This window comes from Salvia hispanica, chromosome 3 (genome assembly GCF_023119035.1).
Source record: "Salvia hispanica cultivar TCC Black 2014 chromosome 3, UniMelb_Shisp_WGS_1.0, whole genome shotgun sequence".
Lineage (NCBI taxonomy): Eukaryota > Viridiplantae > Streptophyta > Magnoliopsida > Lamiales > Lamiaceae > Salvia > Salvia hispanica.
Genome location: NC_062967.1, coordinates 1,691,832 through 1,711,580, shown reverse-complemented (window position 1 = coordinate 1,711,580; position 19,749 = coordinate 1,691,832). Strand labels below are relative to the sequence as shown.

Sequence of the window (19,749 nt, the reverse complement as noted above, 5' to 3'; positions counted from 1 at the left end):
GGTTAGCTAAAAGGTAAACATGTGCAAAAAGAAGTGCTCATTGGGTTCAAAACTACCTTGTAATGGGGAGACAAACATCAAAAGGTACTAAACATTATTCTTCTTGTTATAATTCCCATCAGATTTGTTAATTTATACAGATATTATTGCCAGGGCGGCTGCAATCATTTTCAGGGACTTTTTCGATTTTATGAAAAATCGTTTCTTTTTATAATGTCACCATCCTCCACTAAGTCAATCTAGCTATTATTAAATTTAAATCCTATAATTAAAAACATTTTTTAACTAAGGGGTCAAAGCTTTTCCCTAACTTTTGTATTGATACACAGTCATACATGGCAAAATTTAATTTGAGTTACTATTTTGGTCAAATCGACTCGTCATATACTATTACCGTTCCTCAGTCATAATTCAAAAAAATGTTTATTATAACAATATTTGACTGGAAAATTAATAATGTGATTATATTTGAATTCGATTACTTTTTTTGGTAAAGAAAGCAGACAAAGGTCATATACAAAAACTTGTAGATACACTTACTTAATATTTGCTACATTGTAAGCACTGGCCGGATAGTTTACCTGGCGGACTGTATCACGCTAGAAGATCATGAGTTCGAATCTCATTAATCTTTTTATAATTTAAATTGATATACATAATCATTATAAAAATAAAAAGAATAGTTATTTTGTGGGACTTTTTCGATTTTATGAAAAATCGTTTCTTTTTATAATGTCACCATCCTCCACTAAGTCAATCTAGCTATTATTAAATTTAAATCCTATAATTAAAAACATTTTTTAACTAAGGGGTCAAAGCTTTTCCCTAACTTTTGTATTGATACACAGTCATACATGGCAAAATTTAATTTGAGTTACTATTTTGGTCAAATCGACTCGTCATATACTATTACCGTTCCTCAGTCATAATTCAAAAAAATGTTTATTATAACAATATTTGACTGGAAAATTAATAATGTGATTATATTTGAATTCGATTACTTTTTTTGGTAAAGAAAGCAGACAAAGGTCATATACAAAAACTTGTAGATACACTTACTTAATATTTGCTACATTGTAAGCACTGGCCGGATAGTTTACCTGGCGGACTGTATCACGCTAGAAGATCATGAGTTCGAATCTCATTAATCTTTTTATAATTTAAATTGATATACATAATCATTATAAAAATAAAAAGAATAGTTATTTTGTGGGAATATTCGAATTAAGAAGATAAGCAACCAGAATTTGTATTCTGCAGCAGTGTAGCCTATGAAAATGACGTTATTATATGTAAACCAACTTAAACATGACATGTGTTGGCCACACTAGCTCAATAATAACAGGATAACAAAATTAAATAAATTTTCCATTGCATGCGCTTCAAAAGCGTGGACTGAATCATATATTTATGAGATAGAATAGTACTAGCATATTTTAGTCACTTTCAATAAAGTCATTCGTTTTGAATTCGACCCATTTAACCAAAGATGTTTATAAATTACAAACAAGATTTATTTAGAGGAAAGAAATCGAAAAAAATATGCGTTGGTCTCTCCATTCATAGTCAATTATTAATATTATAAATAATAAAAAAAAACTATAACCATCTCATTCAAAGCGTGCTACTACTTCTAGCATGTAGTTTATTTATGTGAAAAGAAAAAAAAAGTAATGTAACATAAAAGAATATATATTTACAATTTTAAAAATGTGTCAATTAATAAGATGTACTAGTACTAAAAAGAATATTATACTATCAAGAATCAAGATATATGAGATAGATTAATTTCTACCTCAACGAAACTACAACACTCAATATTCATAATATTGATTAGAATCTGAAAAAAACTAGTAACAAATTACTCAAATTGAAAATTTCAAAAAATTTAATGCACATACAATGTAACAGCATGACGTAAAAATGAGGTAACAATTAAAAAATTAAATGGAATTTTCAAACTTCACATAAATGCATCATGCCATATAAGAAAATGAAATGAACTTTTTAGAAAGTGCTTCACCCATAACATGAAAGATTTGCAGAAAGTGGACCACTAAGGGAAAAAAAAATATACCAACAATCAATGAATCTAGGTGTGAGAAAATAACTTGCTGAACTGTCACAAAATAAAACAGCACAATAAGATTTAAATAACTCGTTTTACAAGATCAAAAAGAGTAGAAATCTAAGTAAATTTCTATTAGTCCAAAAACATGTGTTACCAGGCAGAAAACATAGATATGACATACTGTTCTGGTGAAAACCACTTCATACTCAAGCAACTTCGATGGCAGGTGCCACAGTTTGAGGAATTTGGGGGATATACTCCTCTTCCTTCGGTGGGTGGATGGTGACGACGTCGGGCAAAGGTGTCATTGGCCCAACCTTGCCCTTTGGATCCCAGTCGAGCATGATCTTGACCTTGATACCAAGTACGCCCTGAAGATAGATCAAGCGATTGTTTTATTGATGGCGACCAAGATTTGTCAGAGATGACGAGCAACATTACTTCAATGAGGTATTAAGTAGAGGGGAGGAAAAGGACCTGTCTAAGTAAAACGTGTCGCACAGCAGCATCAATGTACTCCTTGACGGGTTGCCCAGAGGAAATCATGTACCCGTCCTTGAATTTCATGGACTTGGCACGTTGAGCACGGAGCTTTCCACTTACAATCACCTTTAGGAAATGAGATGAATTCAGGAGTGAAGATTTGAGATAAATAAAAATGAAATATATTGGTATTAAGATAGTAGTATGTTCAAACCCACCTCACATCCCTTGGCACCATTCTCCATGACAAACCTCAGAACACCATAGCAAGCCCTAGACAGAATAGTAGAAATAAAATTAGTTGAAATGAATTTATCAAGGTGTTAGAATTCTCAGAAATTATGATACATATGCAAATGCATGAATCTACCAACTGAAATTTGAAGTATTAATAGTTGGGTGCCAAAACATTCAAATGTTGGTGTTCCATACAATTGTGAAATAACATCAGAAGCAATCAGTGATGTGTGTCTATCGATATCACAAGCAGCCCAAGCAAGAAAATCTCACGAGATCAAAATGAGAACAAAGTATATATCTGGACAGGAGAAATAACAATGTTCTCTTGGGCCTGGGCACATACAACATGGGAATGATATCATGCAGTAACAATGACAACCACTACAATAATTACTCTAGCCAAACATCATGTTTTATAATGCCAACTTCATGTCACCATTACAATACCTTGATTAGTTAAACTACAAGAAGTGTGGGAATGAAATACTGGTGACAAACAGGGAAATCATAAGAGATGTGAAATCTATACCTACGAACAGCAAGGCCTCCAAGAAGCTTGTAACGCAGTGACTCGGCCTGAGCTATGGCACAGAGACCCCTGTTGTTGACCTTCTCAGCGTAAAGCTCAACGCTGTTCTCTGGGAACTTGAATCGCTTTTGAACGACAGATGTCAGCTCCCTAATTCTCCTACCCTTCTCTCCTACAGAGTTTAAACAATAAAAACAATAAATCTTACATATCATGCATTGCATTCTACTATAAGCCAGAAATATGCAATAAATAGTTTGAAACTCAGAAATTAACCTCACAACGCTTTAAAACTCACATTAATGACTAATCACCATCATCTCAAAGTAAAACAAAGAATTACACAATTCAACAATAAGCAATTCGTTCCCCTATTGCGGAGCAACATAGTGAATTCGCATAAATCCTCAATTCCAAATACGAAACCAAACATTGCAAATAGCCTACTAGAAACAGCAATTCCACAATCGCCTAACACACAAATAAAACAATAATTTCAAATACGTCAGTATGAATCAAATACCGAGTACGTTCTGTGTGCGAGTAGCACGGATGATGATTTCGGTGCGCATCGGCGTGACTCGAACCTCGACGCCGGAGTAGCCATCCTCCGCAAGCTCGCGGGTCAGCACCTCGTTCAGCTCGGCGAAGAACACGCCGTCAGCAACAAACTAAACACGACCAAAGCAATCCAGATATCAGGAGACGGAAAAACTCGATGAAATTCAAAAACACTCGATTCTATTGGATTCACAACACAGTTTCTACAGATTCAGCGATTAAACTACGCATTATTCAATTTGATCGGACTTAGATAACAAAATTTGAGATAAATCGATATCTAACCTTTCGCTTTTTACTCATTTGCGTCGCCATGGTTGTTTATCTCAGAGTTTCAGTTCACTGCAGCAGAGTCTAGAGGTGCGGCGTGATTTTTTTTCGACTCTTATAAAACTGTGGAAGAGAAACCCTAGGGGTGGAATTGTAATTTAATGACTAATTATCCGAGTCTTTTTTTTTTCTTTATATTATTTTAATTATCAGCGAAATTATGAAGAAAATAGGGTAAAAGTCTAAATGAACATGAAGAAAAACTTCTTCTAAAAGATGGAAAAAATAACTTTTGATTGACTTTTTAACTAATCTAACTCTCAAAATAATTACTCCTATAAATCTACGACCATCCCCATTCACTATGGATGTAAGTGTAGCCCGCAGCCTATGGGCTGGCCCAAATAGCCCGCTAAATTTATAGGGTTAGGGCCGAAAATTTATAGCCCGATAAAATTAAAATCTGATTAGCCCGCACCCCATTAGGGTCAGACCCGCAACCCGAGTAAGGCCGGCCCAAAACCCGATGGACTGGCCCGATTGACATCCCTAATTGTCGCAAGAGTAAGGGTTTTGGGCTGGCCTGATTGACATCCCTAATTGTCGCAAGAGTAAGTTTATACCACAAATATCCAAATTTGGAATAACCAAATTGCTAACTGAGAGTTGCAAACCTCAATTCAATTTCAGTATAGTAGGGAATTGCAAATTGCAATTGTGAATTGAAGCTGTGAACCGTATAGCAAAAGTCGTAAAATTCAAACGTAAATGATGCAAATTAAGAAAAACCATAATACCAATTCTTAGTCTACCTGGCAATACTTTTTAAATAACCGACGTGGTGTACACATCGGCTTCCATAGCAACACCAATTTCACCAAAAATTTAGTTTCATAGGAAAATTCTAAAATGTGGTAAATTAAATTGTGATTTAGTCCACATAGTTTGAAAGATATAAAATTAATTAAAAGTTAACTAAAATTGGTACTATTAAATAATAAATTTTCCTTTAAAGAACATATGAAAAAAAATAGAAAAAATATAGCTCTATATCTTAAATCAACTCCAATGTTATCAAAGAAAACACATTTTAATAGATCATGAATAAAAGACAAAAGAAGGAAGATAGCATTTCTTTGGCAAGGAATGATCCTTCCTCTTTTATCCGCTCGCAACATAACTAAACCACATTACTAACTCAACACAAACAAAGCCATGGCTACTGCAGCATCATCAGCTACTGTAGCAAGTAGCGCTTATTCCTTACCTGCTCGAAAACGCGTTTCCATCAACGATCATCGTGTCCGAATCCCGACTTCATTTTCAAGGCTCAGCAGCCATGCAACGCGGCGGCTGCTGGTGGTCCGAAGCTCCGGCGAGGAAGGCGCGACGGCTGTCGATGAAGGGGAGCCGCCACAGACGCCGGCAGAGGTCCCGAAAGGGCCTCCGTCCTTGATATCAACCCTTAATGTGGAGAAAGCTTTGCGTGGGATTGGTATGTTTCTTTTTTTTCTTTTTGCATATTTAATTTGTTTTTATGTTAGATTGTTAATGGAGTTTTGTTTTAGAGTTTTGCAGCAATTACAGATGCTGATCACTATGGACGGCTGGGGCTTCCCACCAAATGTTCATATGATGAGGTTGAAATCTAACATTCAACTAACAATATATTTATTTTTTATAAATTTGAACTCACTCTTGATCTTATATATAGGTAAATGTTGCTTACAAGAGCAAGGTGACTGAGCTGACGAGTAAAGGGTTGGAAGAAGAAGAGCTTAGCAAGGAGCTAGAGCTCTTAAAGGTTGATTTGCCATAAAATTTCAACCATCATTTCATTTCATGTAAATTTGAAGCTGTGTTTTTTTTGGTATCGACCAGGAATCGTATTCGATTCTGTCGACACCGGAAGAGAGAAGGCTTTACGATTGGAGTTTGGCCAGAAGTGAGAAGCCAGATACATATGTGTGGCCATTTGAAGTTGATAGAATGCGAGAACAATTAGGAGACCCTCCTCCTCAGGTAAATACCCATTTTCAGTTACTTGATAGCAAATTTTTCTGCCAAATTTTCACCTTTTAAGTCTGTTTAGAAATCAATAGCCATTTTTACAATGACTTTTTTCACTATATTCCAATTTTTTCTTTACCCTGAACAAGAAAAACAGTAAGAGTTGAGCCTTATACCTTGTTACTTACATACTGAAATCTTTTAGCTCTATTCCAATCTTATATTATTGATTAATTGCAACACTGAATTATCACGGCAATACACATGATCTTCTCTTTGTGCATTGGTTTTTGATAATATGGTAAGAGTCCTTTATTGAGTGTCAAAAAATAAGGTTCAAGTAATGTCCTCAGCAGTGGACGCAATGCGTCCTTAAAATAGCAAGTGTTTTGCCATCTCTTTCCCATGGTGTCCAAATTACTTTCTTATTATGCAGGATCCAGAGGATGAATTGCCAACAACATACACAGGATACTTCTTTTTAGGGTGGTTAACACTGTCCATTCTACTATACCTTGTATTCAATCGATAAGGCGATATCGATCTGTGATTATGAAAGTTTCCCATGTTTCTAACAATGATCTTTTCAATTTTAGTTTATATTCATGGAGGCGAACGATAATTTCTTGATGTTGTTAAAATTCCGAATAATGGATTGGAAAAAATCATCAGTTGGTGACCAAACCCTGTATAGCTTGATCTCTGTGTGTGTGTGTGTGTGTGGAGACAGAGTCAGAGATAGATATACCTTGCTCAATACCTTAATCACCAACGGGGCGCATCCGATCTCTGTTCAGAGATGGATCGGATGAGAAATGAAAGCTTCCATTAGCATATGAAATCTCACCTTAAAGAATGGGAAAAGGTTAGTAACATAACAACAGCAATAAGATATTTACCAGATGGAAGTAATTCAAAAAAGTAAAACAAACTGTGAATCGATCTTAGCTTTCTATAGTGCTTTTTTTCTTCTTTTTTTTCTATGTAAGATAAGCTTCGACCTAACTGTATAAAAATAACTTTCGATGAACTTTCATGTTTTTGTGAAAAAAAAAAGACAGACTCTTACCATGACCAATACAACATACAAGTTGATACTAACAGAGATGGAATCACCAGTACATTGGCACATCTTCATAGTGCCCCATTATGCTCTTCTTTCAATATGCTCGATGTTTTTGGGGGCGGTATTCATCTCTGCGGTCCTCGTTGGAGCCATACACCATCTGCAACCTGTCGCAGTGATGTCTCTCTTGTAAGTGCTTTGTCTGATGCCTGGATGAATCTTGGCCAGCCTCCCTCTTGCAGTATCCAGCCCTTGCCCTCCTATCAGCAGGTGTCCGAGGCTCAAAATTATAGTCTGCTTGGTTGTGGTGATGCTTTCTGTGAGAATCTCGGGCGTCAGACTCAATCTTATCATAGTGTCTCTTGTCTCTCTTCCTGTCACTGTCCTTTGAATCTCTGTGATGACACATATGTCTCCCCTCACAATGCCGTTCAGTGCTTCTGGACTTGTCTTCTTTGGCTGAGTTTGACCTCTCCGCATGAGAGAGCCTCTTCTCCCTCCCAGAAAAGGCGTGGTGGCTCTTCACATGTCTTTCATCAGAATAGCCACCGGAGTGCATGTACTTTTCATGCCGATCTTTTCTCCCAGGTCTTGGGACCAAGCTAGCATCAGAGTGACTTGAACTTTGTTCCCTGTCATTCTGTGGTTCACGATCACATGCTTTCTGCGGACTGTAATGTCGATAGCATTCTGAAGAACCATCGTCGTTGAGAAGTTGGTTTCTGTTGCAAAGCCATTGTTAGAATTCTATAAATAAAGAGCAAACAAATGTAATGCCTCAGATAAATCTGGTTAAGTTTGTTTGTTTGTTTATGGAGTATATTTTATTTTATGTTATTTTTCTATATGTAGGGTGTGGGGGTTTCCTGCCATGTCCCATGCGCCCATTACTTTGTGCTTGATTCTTAAATTTTACCTTTCTAGATTTTCATTTAAGAGCTTCTTCCTCTTACTTCCGCAATGTTGAATCCCAAAGTGGTCAAGACGAGGAGGTTCGATATTCCCAGGTCTCATGTTTCCACTGCAAGATGTACAAGGTGTCATAAATCTACATGTAAGCCTTTTCACAGAATCAGCTTTAAGATATCTGAAATACATTCAACATACCCAGGGCCAGGTAATGGAATGTAGGGAGGAGGAGCAACAAAGGGTGAAACAGGGACCATGGTGGGATTGAACGGCATCATAGAAGGGTTATTATACATATTTGCATAGGGTGTATAAGGCGGAAATGAAGAGCCATTCCAGTATGGTGGTGCATAGCCTGGGAAACCTCCATGAAACACTCCGGATCCTAGAACAATAAAAAAATTAAGAATTGGCAAATGTTAATATATACTGTAAACAATAAACTTTTTAATAAATACCTGGCTGACACATGGGATTTGGATGGGAAATTGGGCAGTCTTTCATGAGATGGTCAAAAGAACCACATGAAAAGCAATTACGGACGTCCTGAAATCGAACATATTTATATATTCACTTGTAAATAAGCATCAATATGAACTGAAATTACTAGTTATTTAAAATTACATGGTATTACTGAACTTACCTTTCTGTATCTACCATGACCTGAAAATCTTCTTCCACCAGCTGAAAATTCAACATTACAGAAAAGGTTAGACATCACTAAATTAAAACTATTTATCAATCATACAGCAAACACTGCAACTTTCCATACCTCCCAAGTCTAAACAGAACCCCCCTTTCCTCTTGGCATCAGAATCAGCTGTGAAGAGAAATTAAAAGGATGAAATGTGTCAACTGTCAATTAAGAAAACTGGCAGGCAAAAAAAAAGAGTTGTCAAAGCAATGCAAGACTATCTTAATATGGAATGGTACTGCGAAAACAGGATCCATTTCTTATTTATCCAGGAAAAGATCACTGGAAGAAACCAAAAAGAGTGTTTTTTCCAATGGGTCATAATTTTTTACAATCGTGTGTCAATCTTTAATTTAAACTCTGCAAATCTCTAGTGGGCCTCAACTACAACAATTCCTCCAATTAATTACACTTAACCCTCAATCTTAAGAAAAAAAATGTTTGTACTTCTCCTGAAGTACACACATGAAAACATGTTTCTCTAAGGTAAGATATTTTTACACTTACAGGGCTTCAATAAACCAATTGATATACATGAAAGTATAGCACTGAATAAGGACAAGTGTACCTTCAGCATGGCTTTTAGGTTGATTTTCACCCTGAAAATCTGCGGATTGTGCAAAATCTTCAAAATCTCTACAACCAGCATTTCCATATGGCACATTTCTCTGATGTTGCTCGCGCAATGATTCTGTGAGAATCTGATTCGATCCTTTTCCAGTTGCAGTAGAAGACTGAGGAACTGGACCTTTTCCAGTTGCCATAGAAGACTGAGGAACTCCCATTTCTCTTAGGAATTGGGTTAAAGTGATAGCACGTGAATCATCATTCATTTGGATTCCGGATTCTTCATCTACATATAGAGAAACAACAACAAATTAAAAAAAAAAAAACAGTGTTATAACATTCTGAACTGAACTCCTGATAATTCTAAAGATTTACATCAATAAGCTATTCACCTGGCACATATTTCGGCATGACATTATCAAAACCAGTATCAAACATCTCAGATTTAAGCAAATGTTCAGTTGCTTGACGCAATGACAAGTTTGGGAGAAGATCGGCTGTAGTGCATTTTATTGAGTAACATTTGGGGCACCTCCCCTTTGTGAGAAGCACTTGATATATACCTGCAGTTGTAACAGCAAACCAAAACATAAGTGAATTGGATGAATAAGTGAATTGTGACAGTTGGGGCATCTGAACAGGTTGTTACTACATAAGAACTCACACTTCTCGCAAAAGCTATGCTGACAACAAGGTATCATCACTGCATCCGTGAAGACATTTTTGCATATTGGGCACTTCAGTTCTAAAGGCAAATTAGAACCTTGCACGTTCCGGACATTGGATTTGTGCAGCCTTTCGAAAAAATTAAAGGGGTTTGTCATATTAGCAAGAAAATAGACCTCGAGAAAAATAGACACGATAAGAGAAATCATACTTGTTAGACTTCATCAGCTCATCAGGTATTGGGAAAACATTCCTATCATTTCCATGTTGATCAAAACCTGTCATTAACAATACACAATTGTAAGCAAACTCGACCAGAAATACTACAGGTAGGGCAAATAAAAATATCATTAAAAAAGTGTAACAAACCACTTCGTATGACAGCAGCCTTCTTGTTACCCATGAATTTATTTTGATCAAGTTCTTGATTAAATCCAGGTAAGTTTGAATCAGGCTTGGGGTATAGATCAGCACCTAGGTCATCATAGTCGTTCTTTGGTCCAGTCTTCTGAAAAGAAATGTTTAGCAATCAAGAGTAGCCATCCACAAGTAAAAAAGTAGGAGGGGTAGTTCAAACCATATCAGAAGTGGAAAACCAGGGAGTGTATGTGGCATGTCTAGAGAGTAATGATTACAGGTGTTAAACCACGTAATCTAGTTGCATTTCATTACAGTAATCACACAACACAATTACAATGTGTGCTGAAACAAATGCAAATTTTTTGGGTTGGCATAACAAACATACAAATTCTCTTAAAATGTTAATGCGTACAACATGTGTGGCAAATAGTACAGCAACCCAAAAGAGATAACTATACATTATTAGTATCAGATAAGTATTAAGTTATAGTGGTGAAGACTCTATATTGTGTTGACATGGGTAAGGGGCTACACCATAATGGCATAAAAAAAGCACAATAGTAGTAAATAATAACCCATCATCTTTGGTTTTTGTCCATGTCTCACTATTGTGTCGTGTCGTGTCGTGTCACCAACTATCGTCCCTAAGATAGATCCCATTGGTTGACAATTCACCAGGATACTTGAAAATATACTCATTTTATGAAAAGGCAGACAGGTGCAATATGCAAAAATAAATAAAAAAAATGTTATCCAACTAATATGTACATATGAATTAAAGCTTACAGCTAGGTTCAGATTGTGCGGCTCTTTTACCCCGGCATGCTTCATAGCTACAATAGGCACCGCCCTGCAGTAGAGTTACAGTAAGTATAGTAACAAAGGCGAAGTTAAATGCTTCTAAGCTCACGCAATATGACGATAACAGTAAACTTAATCTACAGTGTAAAAACACTAAATCAGTTATTGTCGCGTTTTAAGAAGCCAATGCTTTTTATTGAAGCAGGCGGACAGGCGCTAACGGGGTGGCTACACGTGTCATGTTTTAAGAAGCCGATGCATTTTTATATACTCCATGTGCTAACTGGAAGGCTACACGTGTCATAATTCGATGGATATGCATTACATCATTCATCGATTGACATAAGCAGTAACATTAATTTTCGCTATTCTGTGTACAAGTTTTTTTTAACATAACAAAACTATCTTACAAAACTGCAGGATACTGAAACTAAATTGCTCATGTGTTCATCATCACTACCTATAAATGTGATGTTAATCAAACAATCATCTCCAAACACTACCGTTAAACCTTTCCTCATCACTTAAGGACAAACATAATTGAAATTTGGATAGATCAACCCAAAACTCATCAAAATAAACAGCACAGCCCCCCAAACAAAAGCAATTTCACATCGATATTCGTAGATATAAACTTAAAACAAATTCTACATGCATGCAACAACACAGCCAGAATAATGAACTTAGATCTAAGCAGACGCAGTTAAGCAAATTCAATCAAGATCATAAAGTCTTACACAGAGGCCGGAAGTGTTCCACCGGGAACTCTCTTAACAATCACGCTGGATCCACTGGGAATTTGAGAATCGAAGTTGTACCCTGCAAATCCAGTGTTACCAAATCAGTAAGAATCATTAAAGAAAACTCCGCCAACACTATAAACAACTTAAAATTGGAGTAATAATAATAACAACCGAAATCAAATTCTCAAAAAAGAGCAATAATCAAAACAAAAAACATATAAACCGCGCTACAGAATCAACAAAAGCAGCAACAAATCAATCGACTCGGAGAAACAAAAAAAGAAGCGCACCTAAACCAGAATCCGCGTCGGAGAAAACGAGATCAAACCCTTGCTGCTGCTGAGAAACCTTCCCGCGCATGATTTTCGCCCTCAGCTCCGCCACGGAGATCGAGCCGCGGCTCCCGATCTCCAGCGTCTCATAATTCAGGGAGCTCCTGAATTTGAACCGAATTGACATATCTGAACTTCCTCGTCAGATCATCAACCAATTGTGTATACGATTATATACGTATAAGGCTGTAAAACCGCTCAACAAATGTGTGCAGAGAAGATTCTCTCTGTGTATACAGAATCAATGGAGCTTCACCTTGCGAAAGGGGTTTTGTATTCAGAGTCAAGGAAGAATGGGGCTTTGGCCTACCGCCAGCGGTTATTTATAGGAAGACTTTGTGTACGGAGAGAGACTCGTGTTAGTAGCAAATATACTTTTTTTTATCCCACTTTTTCCCTATATTTTCTTTATAACTAGCAAATAAACCTTTTTTTATCCCTCTTTTTCCCTATATTTATTTTATAACTATTTTATTCTTTAGGTCAATAGTAACACTGAGTTTGGATCGGGACGGAGCCACGGTATTGCAAGGCAGAGAAAGATCTAGGTCACGAAACACTGATCGGTTTGCCTGCAAGGCCTGCGTATCGAGCTAGGAGGTGTGATCACGATAGTTGCCAGATTCGATACTTTTAGTTTGATTTTCCTCTTTTATCCAAACTCTATGACCTAATTTACGGACGTGCATTTTGCATGAATTATGAGTGCTCTTAAAAAGTTTTGTCGACTAGTTATTAAATTCCACGATCATGTAATCGGATTTTACCGGTATTATTGGACCCAGTCCAATCAGGCGTTGCCACGTGCTAACGAGAGTTGCCAAACTCGGATTTTTTTTTGTTTAGGGCGATGCGATTTAATTTACGGGATTGTGTTGTGTCTGCTATGAATTGTCTGTGTCTACTGATTATCAAATTTTGTGATCATATTTAATTGATTATTATTTGCCCTTTTTCGACAGGACATTGCCAAATTCTAACGATAGTCACTGATTTTTTTTTTCCTTTTCCTTTCTGATTTTACGACTTAATTTCGATCTGTAGCATGGATTTTGAATGATTTGTATCATATCATCAAAATTTATCAGTATTATTGGGCCTTGTTCAATAAGACGTGGCTACGTGCCAACAATAGGTGCCCAATTTGATTTATTTTTTCCTATTATTTTTCTTTCTATTTCTGAGATTTAATTTGTGCATTCTGCGATTTTTGGTACATATTTGTGAATACTCTTAAGCCATGTTTGGTTGGCGGGAAAGTAAAGTTGGCAAGGAAAATGATTCCTAGGAAAGTGAATCCCGGGAATATGATTCCTAGTAACTTTACTTTCCTGTGTTTGGAAAATATCAAGATTCTAAATTTGTATTTAATTTAAACACCAAACTAAAAATATATTTATTATTATTTTATTTATAAAAAAGAATAATATTGTAAAATTTTTAATATATTATTAATTATAAATAATAATTATTATATAATTATATTTATTATTATGTTGGACAGTTTAATATGGATTATCCATCATAATATATAATAGTATAACTATAATTATAGTTACATGGAGTATTATACTCATTTATTATAGTAATAGATATAATAATTATTATATTATAATTATAATATTTACGAATATTATAATTGAATAAATTTTATAAATTAGAATTGCACTATGAATTTATTGATTAATTATTAATTTATAAAATGTAATTAATTATTATTTATTATACAATTTATATTATATAATTATATTTTAATTATTAATAAATTATTAATTATTATTATGAATTATTATAAAATATAGTTATAATTATGATAATATTAATTATAGTTATTTATTATAGTGAAATTAAGTATGATTTATAATTTAAAATTATTTTTAGAATATTGAAATTAATAATAATAATAATAATAATAATAATAATAATAATAAAACTATATTATATTACTGAAATATGTAAGAATCCTAAAACTGGGAAAAAGAATAACTAAGAAAGGCTAGGATTCAGAATCCTGGAAAGTTCTACTAACTTTCCTTGTTCTTGGATTCTGATTACTTTCCCAGTTTGATTAAAAACTGAAACAAACACATAAATTTAAAATTGAAGGAATCAGATTACTTTCCCGGACAGAATCCTGGCAACCAAACATGGCCTTAGTAATTTTTTCCTATCGAGTTTCATGATCATATTATCATATTTAACCAATACTATTGGTATTTTGTAACTACAACAATGTATACTACAAATTGAAACACCGGCACACTACTAAAGAATAACTCGATTGAATAATGGGGTTTGATTTGATGGATAAAATGGATATATAGATGGAAATAATACATACTAATTTAATATTTATTTTGATAAATTTACAGTGATGACTTATTTAATCATTTTCTCCGGGATATTTAACTTGATTTACAAAATTTCAATGACCACATAATTGAATTTAGCCGGTATGGTTACCAGAAAACAGTGAGCGTGTGTTAATGGTATAAAAACAAAAAAGTGTAGTTGAGACTTGAGTGTATACACTCACCCATCCAACTTGCCAACTGTATTATTTATGAGGTATCTACAAATCAGCAATGAGTTATAAAAATTAAAAAAATATGAGCATGGAGTATTTATCATTTATTTTGATAATCTAGCATTTATAAATTATTTAATCAAATTTTTCTATGAGATATTTAATCTAATTCGTAAAAAAATCATGGTTATATAATCGGATGTAATCGGTATTTGGTTACATGAAAGCAAGAGGTGTGGTTTAATTGGGTGAAAAACAGGGGGTGTTGTTAGCCGGAATAGACTCATTTATAGCTGTCTCATCCTCTTAGTTGTTTACAAATCAGCAAAAAATGTCCTATTTATAAATTAGAAAAAAATAATAAATGCATGAAACAAAAGATACATTGGTATGAAAAACAATGGGCGTGCAAAACAACGAGTGTGGTTGGCCTGTATAAATTTATTTACAGTTGTTTTATTCTCTAAAGTATCTACAAATAAGTAAGAGTTGTCCTAATTATAAAGTAGAAAATAACAATAAATGTGAAATAATTTATCATTTATTTTGATAAATTTCATAGATATAAATCATGATTCTATGGGATTTAATATATTTTAAAGAAAAAATGTTTCTTTGTAAGGAAAGTTCGCAGGCCCAATTATATATCTAAACTTCAGTCCACAACTAACTATCAGAGCAACAAGCCCAATACTCAAAAATCATAATCAACAAAGATACCACTAAATAATTGAAGTTAATTATTTATAAAGTATGCCTTGCACATAATCATTTTGATTTATAAAGTATGCAGATTTTATATTATTTAATCATTCTTTATACATGCTAGCTCTCTCTTTTTCTTAGGCATTCCATAATTCTTGAGAAATTACTTTATAACTAAAATTTTCCTTTTATTTATTTTTTTAGCAATTATTTATATTTTCTTTAAACATTGATGGAGGATAAATAAGAATCAAAGATAATTTTAAAATTTATACTGAATGGGGAGATTGGAATGAAAAAAAAGTAGATAGAGAGATGTACATGGAGATATAGCAAGATAAAAATTATAAGATAAAGCAAGATAGACATGTGAACAATTTTTTAAATGAGATGCATAATTATAGGCAGTATTATCGAGTCCAATAAAGCACTGATAAAGGTTTACAATTTATGGCAATGAGTTATAAATAAAAAAAACATGTGCATGAAGTATATCATCATTTATTTTAATAATCTAACATTTATAAATTATTTAATCCAATTTATAACATTGAGTTATAAATAAAAAAATCTATGTTCACATAATCGGATTTAACTTGTATTTTAAGTGGTTTGTATGAAAACAAGAGGTGTAGATTAGTGGTATAAGGGGTTGTTGACGGGTATAGATTCAATTATGGTTGTCTCATCCTCTAAGGTATCTACAAATCAGCAAGAACTGTCCTGATTATAAATTAGAAAAAAATAAGTACTACTACACGATTACAAAATTAAACTTAATTATTATTGTATTTTTTTATGATTGTATGAAAACAAGAGATATAGTTTAGTGGTATGTAAAACACGGGATGTGAAAAACAAGTGGGGTGGATGGGTGATATAGACTCATTTATAATTGTCTCATTATTTTATGAGTCTATAAATCAATAAGAACTGTCTTGATTATAAATTAGAAATAACACAACAAATGTGTTGTTATATAATCGGATTTAACTGGTATTTACTTATAATTGAAAAACTGTTATGGAAAACAAGGGGTGCGAAAAACAAATAAGGTGGTTGGCTGTTATAGACTCATCGTATCTACAAATCAGCAAGAACTGTCTTGTTATAAATTAGAAAAAAATATTAAATTTGAACTAATTTATCATTTATTTTGAAATTCAGTAGTTATAAGCCATTTAATCAGGTCCTACGGGATTTAAAATATATAAAAGAAATAATGCCTTGTATATACTGAAAATAAGGTTCACAGGCCCAATTAAATTTCTAAAATTCAGTCCACTAACTATAGTTTGATATCAGAGCAACAAGCCCAATACTCCAAATCAACAGACACCACTAAATAAAATAAATAAATAAATGATATATAGAGTGGTTCTTAGCAAATTATTACTCATTTAATTTCAGCCTAATCAATTATTTTTCCACGTGACACGGCTATATGTCACGTGTGTCAAATAATTAAAGTTAAATTGGTGTAGGGAATTAGGGATGTACTCCCTCCGTCCCAAGATAAGTGACCTATTTCTTTTGGGCACGAGATTTAAGGAATGATATTTAAATAAGTTAAAGTGAAGAGAGTAAAGTATGAGAGAGGGAAAAGTAGAGAAGAGAAAAGAGAATAAAGTAGGTGAAAAATAAAGTAAGAGAGATGACTTTTTACTAAAAATGGAAATAGGTCATTTATAGTGGGACACCCCAAAAAGGAATACAAGTCACTTATCTTGGGACGGAGGGAGTACATATTTATGATTTATAAAGTATGCAGATTTTATTTTATTTATTCATATTTTGTAGAGTTTTCAACTCTCTCTTTTTTATAGGAATTCCATATTTCTTGAGAATTACTATTATAACTAAAATTTCCTTTTTATTTATTTATTTGTTCAAGGTGGATGGATAAGAATCAAATAGAATTCCAAGAACTATATTGATGGAAATATTGAAATGAAAAAAAAACTAGATATAGAGATGTACATGGAGATATAAGGTATAGATATAGAGATATAGAGAAAGATAGACATATAATTTTTTTTTAAATGACATTGTAAAAGTTTAAATAGATATAGAGATATACCTGGAGATATAACGAGATATAGATATAGAGACAAATAGACATATGAATAATCTTATCTTATGAAATGTCTACAAATCAATAATGAGTTTACTCTTATGTGCATGAAGTATTTATCATATATTTTTCGATGAGGTATTTAATCTGATTCGCAAAAAATCCATGGTTACATAATCAGATTTAATTGTATTATTGGTGCTTATATGAAAACAATATGTGTAGATTAGTGGTATGGAAAACAAGGTGCCTGTAAAACAAAGGAGTGGTTGACTGGTATAGACTCACTTATAGTTGTCTCATCCTCTTAGGTGTCTACAAATCAGCAAGAACTGTCTTGGTTATAAATTAGAAAAAAAAAACCATGGTTATATAATCAGAGTTAATTGGTATTTTTAATGGTCGTGTGAAAACATGAGGTGTAGTTTAGTACCCCCCTTGTTATTCCCACTTTTCATTTTAGACCATAAATTTAGGATTGATTTTTTAATATAATTAAATTAGAATTTTAAGTGTAATGAGATATCACTTAATAAAGGAACTCCTAACTTAATGTAACATATTAATTAAATACATTAATTCGAACTTAAACTATATATAGTGTGAGTAGTTTATGACGAGCCGAAATGAAAGAGTAGAAAACAAGGGGTTTCAAAAACAAGTGCGGTGGTTGGCTGGTATAAACTCATTTATAGTTGTCTCATTCGTTTAGATTTCTACAAATCATAGAGAATTGTCTTGATTATAAAGTAAAAAAAAAACATTCTATGCATGATTACATAATCTGCCCAACTGGAATTTTTATGATTGTATGAGAACAGAAGGGGTAGTTTAATGGTATGGAAAACAAGGGTATGAAATACAAAGTGGGGTAGTTGGCTAGCATAAACTCATTTATAGTTGTTTCATCCTTTTAGCTGTCTACAAATCAGTAAGAACTGCTTCTGGCGATAAGAGAGTTATCCCATCGCTATGCATGATTACATAATCTGCCCAACTGGAATTTTTATGATTGTATGAGAACAGAAGGGGTAGTTTAATGGTATGGAAAACAAGGGTATGAAATACAAAGTGGGGTAGTTGGCTAGCATAAACTCATTTATAGTTGTTTCATCCTTTTAGCTGTCTACAAATCAGTAAGAACTGCTTCTGGCGATAAGAGAGTTATCCCATCGCTATTGACAATGAACAATCATATAATTTTTTACATGCCCTTCACGTCAAAATTATGGCTTCACCAATTACGACTACAACCCAATCAAAAAATGGCCAACACTCGTGATAAAACTGGCCTGAAAAACTAAACACCCAACCCGCATAGCGATCGAGATCACGCTACATATCCCAGAAACCAAGAAGTTTCGGCCAAACCACATTCCCCGATCGCTTTAGACCCAACAATCGACCTTTCCGACAAACAATTTTAATGATTGATTAATTAAAAAAAAATATACAAAAACAATGGAAAATAAACAGGTGGACAAAGTAGGGCATGCAGGAGTGGCATTAATGCAGCTGCATCAGTTTCAGCAGAGAAAAAAAAAACACACTAACTCACATAAAGGTAAAACACGGGACTGAAATCAGCAGCTTTATCTCGAAAGCTCGAGGACTTTTTCCGTCACTTCTGCGCCGCCGGGGCCCCACCGCCACGTCACGCCGGGAAAATTATGCAATTACTACGTACTCTTATTCATACGTAATAGTAATACTAGTAATATAAAGATTTATAATTAGTTTTATTAATATTTTGTTTAAATGCACTTGATTCAAATGTTTCTAAAATTAAATCGGTCAAAATTGTATTTGTGTTGTTTAATTTAGTTTAAGATTTTGGTTTAGTTTCTTAAAAAGTTACTACTCCATGAAACAAGCTATCTTAAGTGAATAAAATGGTTATCTACTATAGTACTAATAACTAATATCAATTTAATGTGTTAAAAATATCAACACAAAGACATAAATTTATCAATATTCTTGTTTTAATAAACTTATGTCTTTGTGTTTATATTTTAAATTTACTATTGATATAATTATGTTTTTATATTAATAATTTTAATATATTAAATTAAAAATTATTAGTTATTACTGTAAATTAGTCAGCACACTGACGCAATCCATCTGCTATATACTCAAATATA

The 19,749-nt window shown here is 33.6% G+C and overlaps 3 protein-coding genes across 6 annotated transcripts; 1 reads left to right on the top strand and 2 right to left on the bottom strand.

The window, feature by feature from the left end:
• Window positions 1-2,120: 2,120 nt before the first annotated feature.
• LOC125214913 (40S ribosomal protein S3-2) lies at window positions 2,121-4,299 on the bottom strand. The gene is made up of 6 exons (XM_048116134.1): window positions 4,170-4,299; window positions 3,847-3,994; window positions 3,324-3,495; window positions 2,773-2,827; window positions 2,549-2,680; window positions 2,121-2,442 (listed from the first exon to the last, which is right to left on the bottom strand). The coding sequence occupies exons 1-6, from the start codon at window positions 4,197-4,199 to the stop codon at window positions 2,278-2,280; spliced, it is 702 nt and encodes a 233-aa protein (XP_047972091.1). The 5' UTR covers window positions 4,200-4,299; the 3' UTR covers window positions 2,121-2,277.
• Window positions 4,300-5,170: 871 nt separating this feature from the next.
• Window positions 5,171-6,786, top strand: LOC125214914 (NAD(P)H-quinone oxidoreductase subunit U, chloroplastic). Its single transcript, XM_048116135.1, has 5 exons — window positions 5,171-5,649; window positions 5,733-5,794; window positions 5,869-5,958; window positions 6,036-6,176; window positions 6,601-6,786. Exons 1-5 carry the CDS (start codon window positions 5,370-5,372, stop codon window positions 6,694-6,696), a joined length of 669 nt encoding a protein of 222 aa, XP_047972092.1. The 5' UTR covers window positions 5,171-5,369; the 3' UTR covers window positions 6,697-6,786.
• On the bottom strand, window positions 6,771-12,604 carry LOC125214912 (E3 ubiquitin ligase PQT3-like). 4 transcript variants are annotated; one of them, XR_007175183.1, is made up of 15 exons: window positions 12,261-12,604; window positions 11,965-12,046; window positions 11,213-11,276; window positions 10,436-10,574; window positions 10,278-10,344; window positions 10,065-10,195; window positions 9,793-9,963; window positions 9,402-9,686; window positions 8,912-8,959; window positions 8,783-8,823; window positions 8,598-8,685; window positions 8,338-8,524; window positions 8,147-8,251; window positions 7,234-7,952; window positions 6,771-7,011 (listed from the first exon to the last, which is right to left on the bottom strand). XR_007175183.1 is itself a non-coding variant. In XM_048116133.1 (15 exons), exons 1-14 carry the CDS (start codon window positions 12,427-12,429, stop codon window positions 7,325-7,327), a joined length of 2,205 nt encoding a protein of 734 aa, XP_047972090.1. In that variant the 5' UTR covers window positions 12,430-12,604; the 3' UTR covers window positions 6,771-7,011; window positions 7,287-7,324. The 4 variants fall into 4 exon arrangements, 2 of the variants coding, with proteins under 2 accessions (XP_047972090.1, XP_047972089.1); XR_007175184.1 differs by having other exon boundaries at window positions 10,436-10,571; XM_048116133.1 differs by having other exon boundaries at window positions 7,287-7,952.
• Window positions 12,605-19,749: the final 7,145 nt, after the last annotated feature.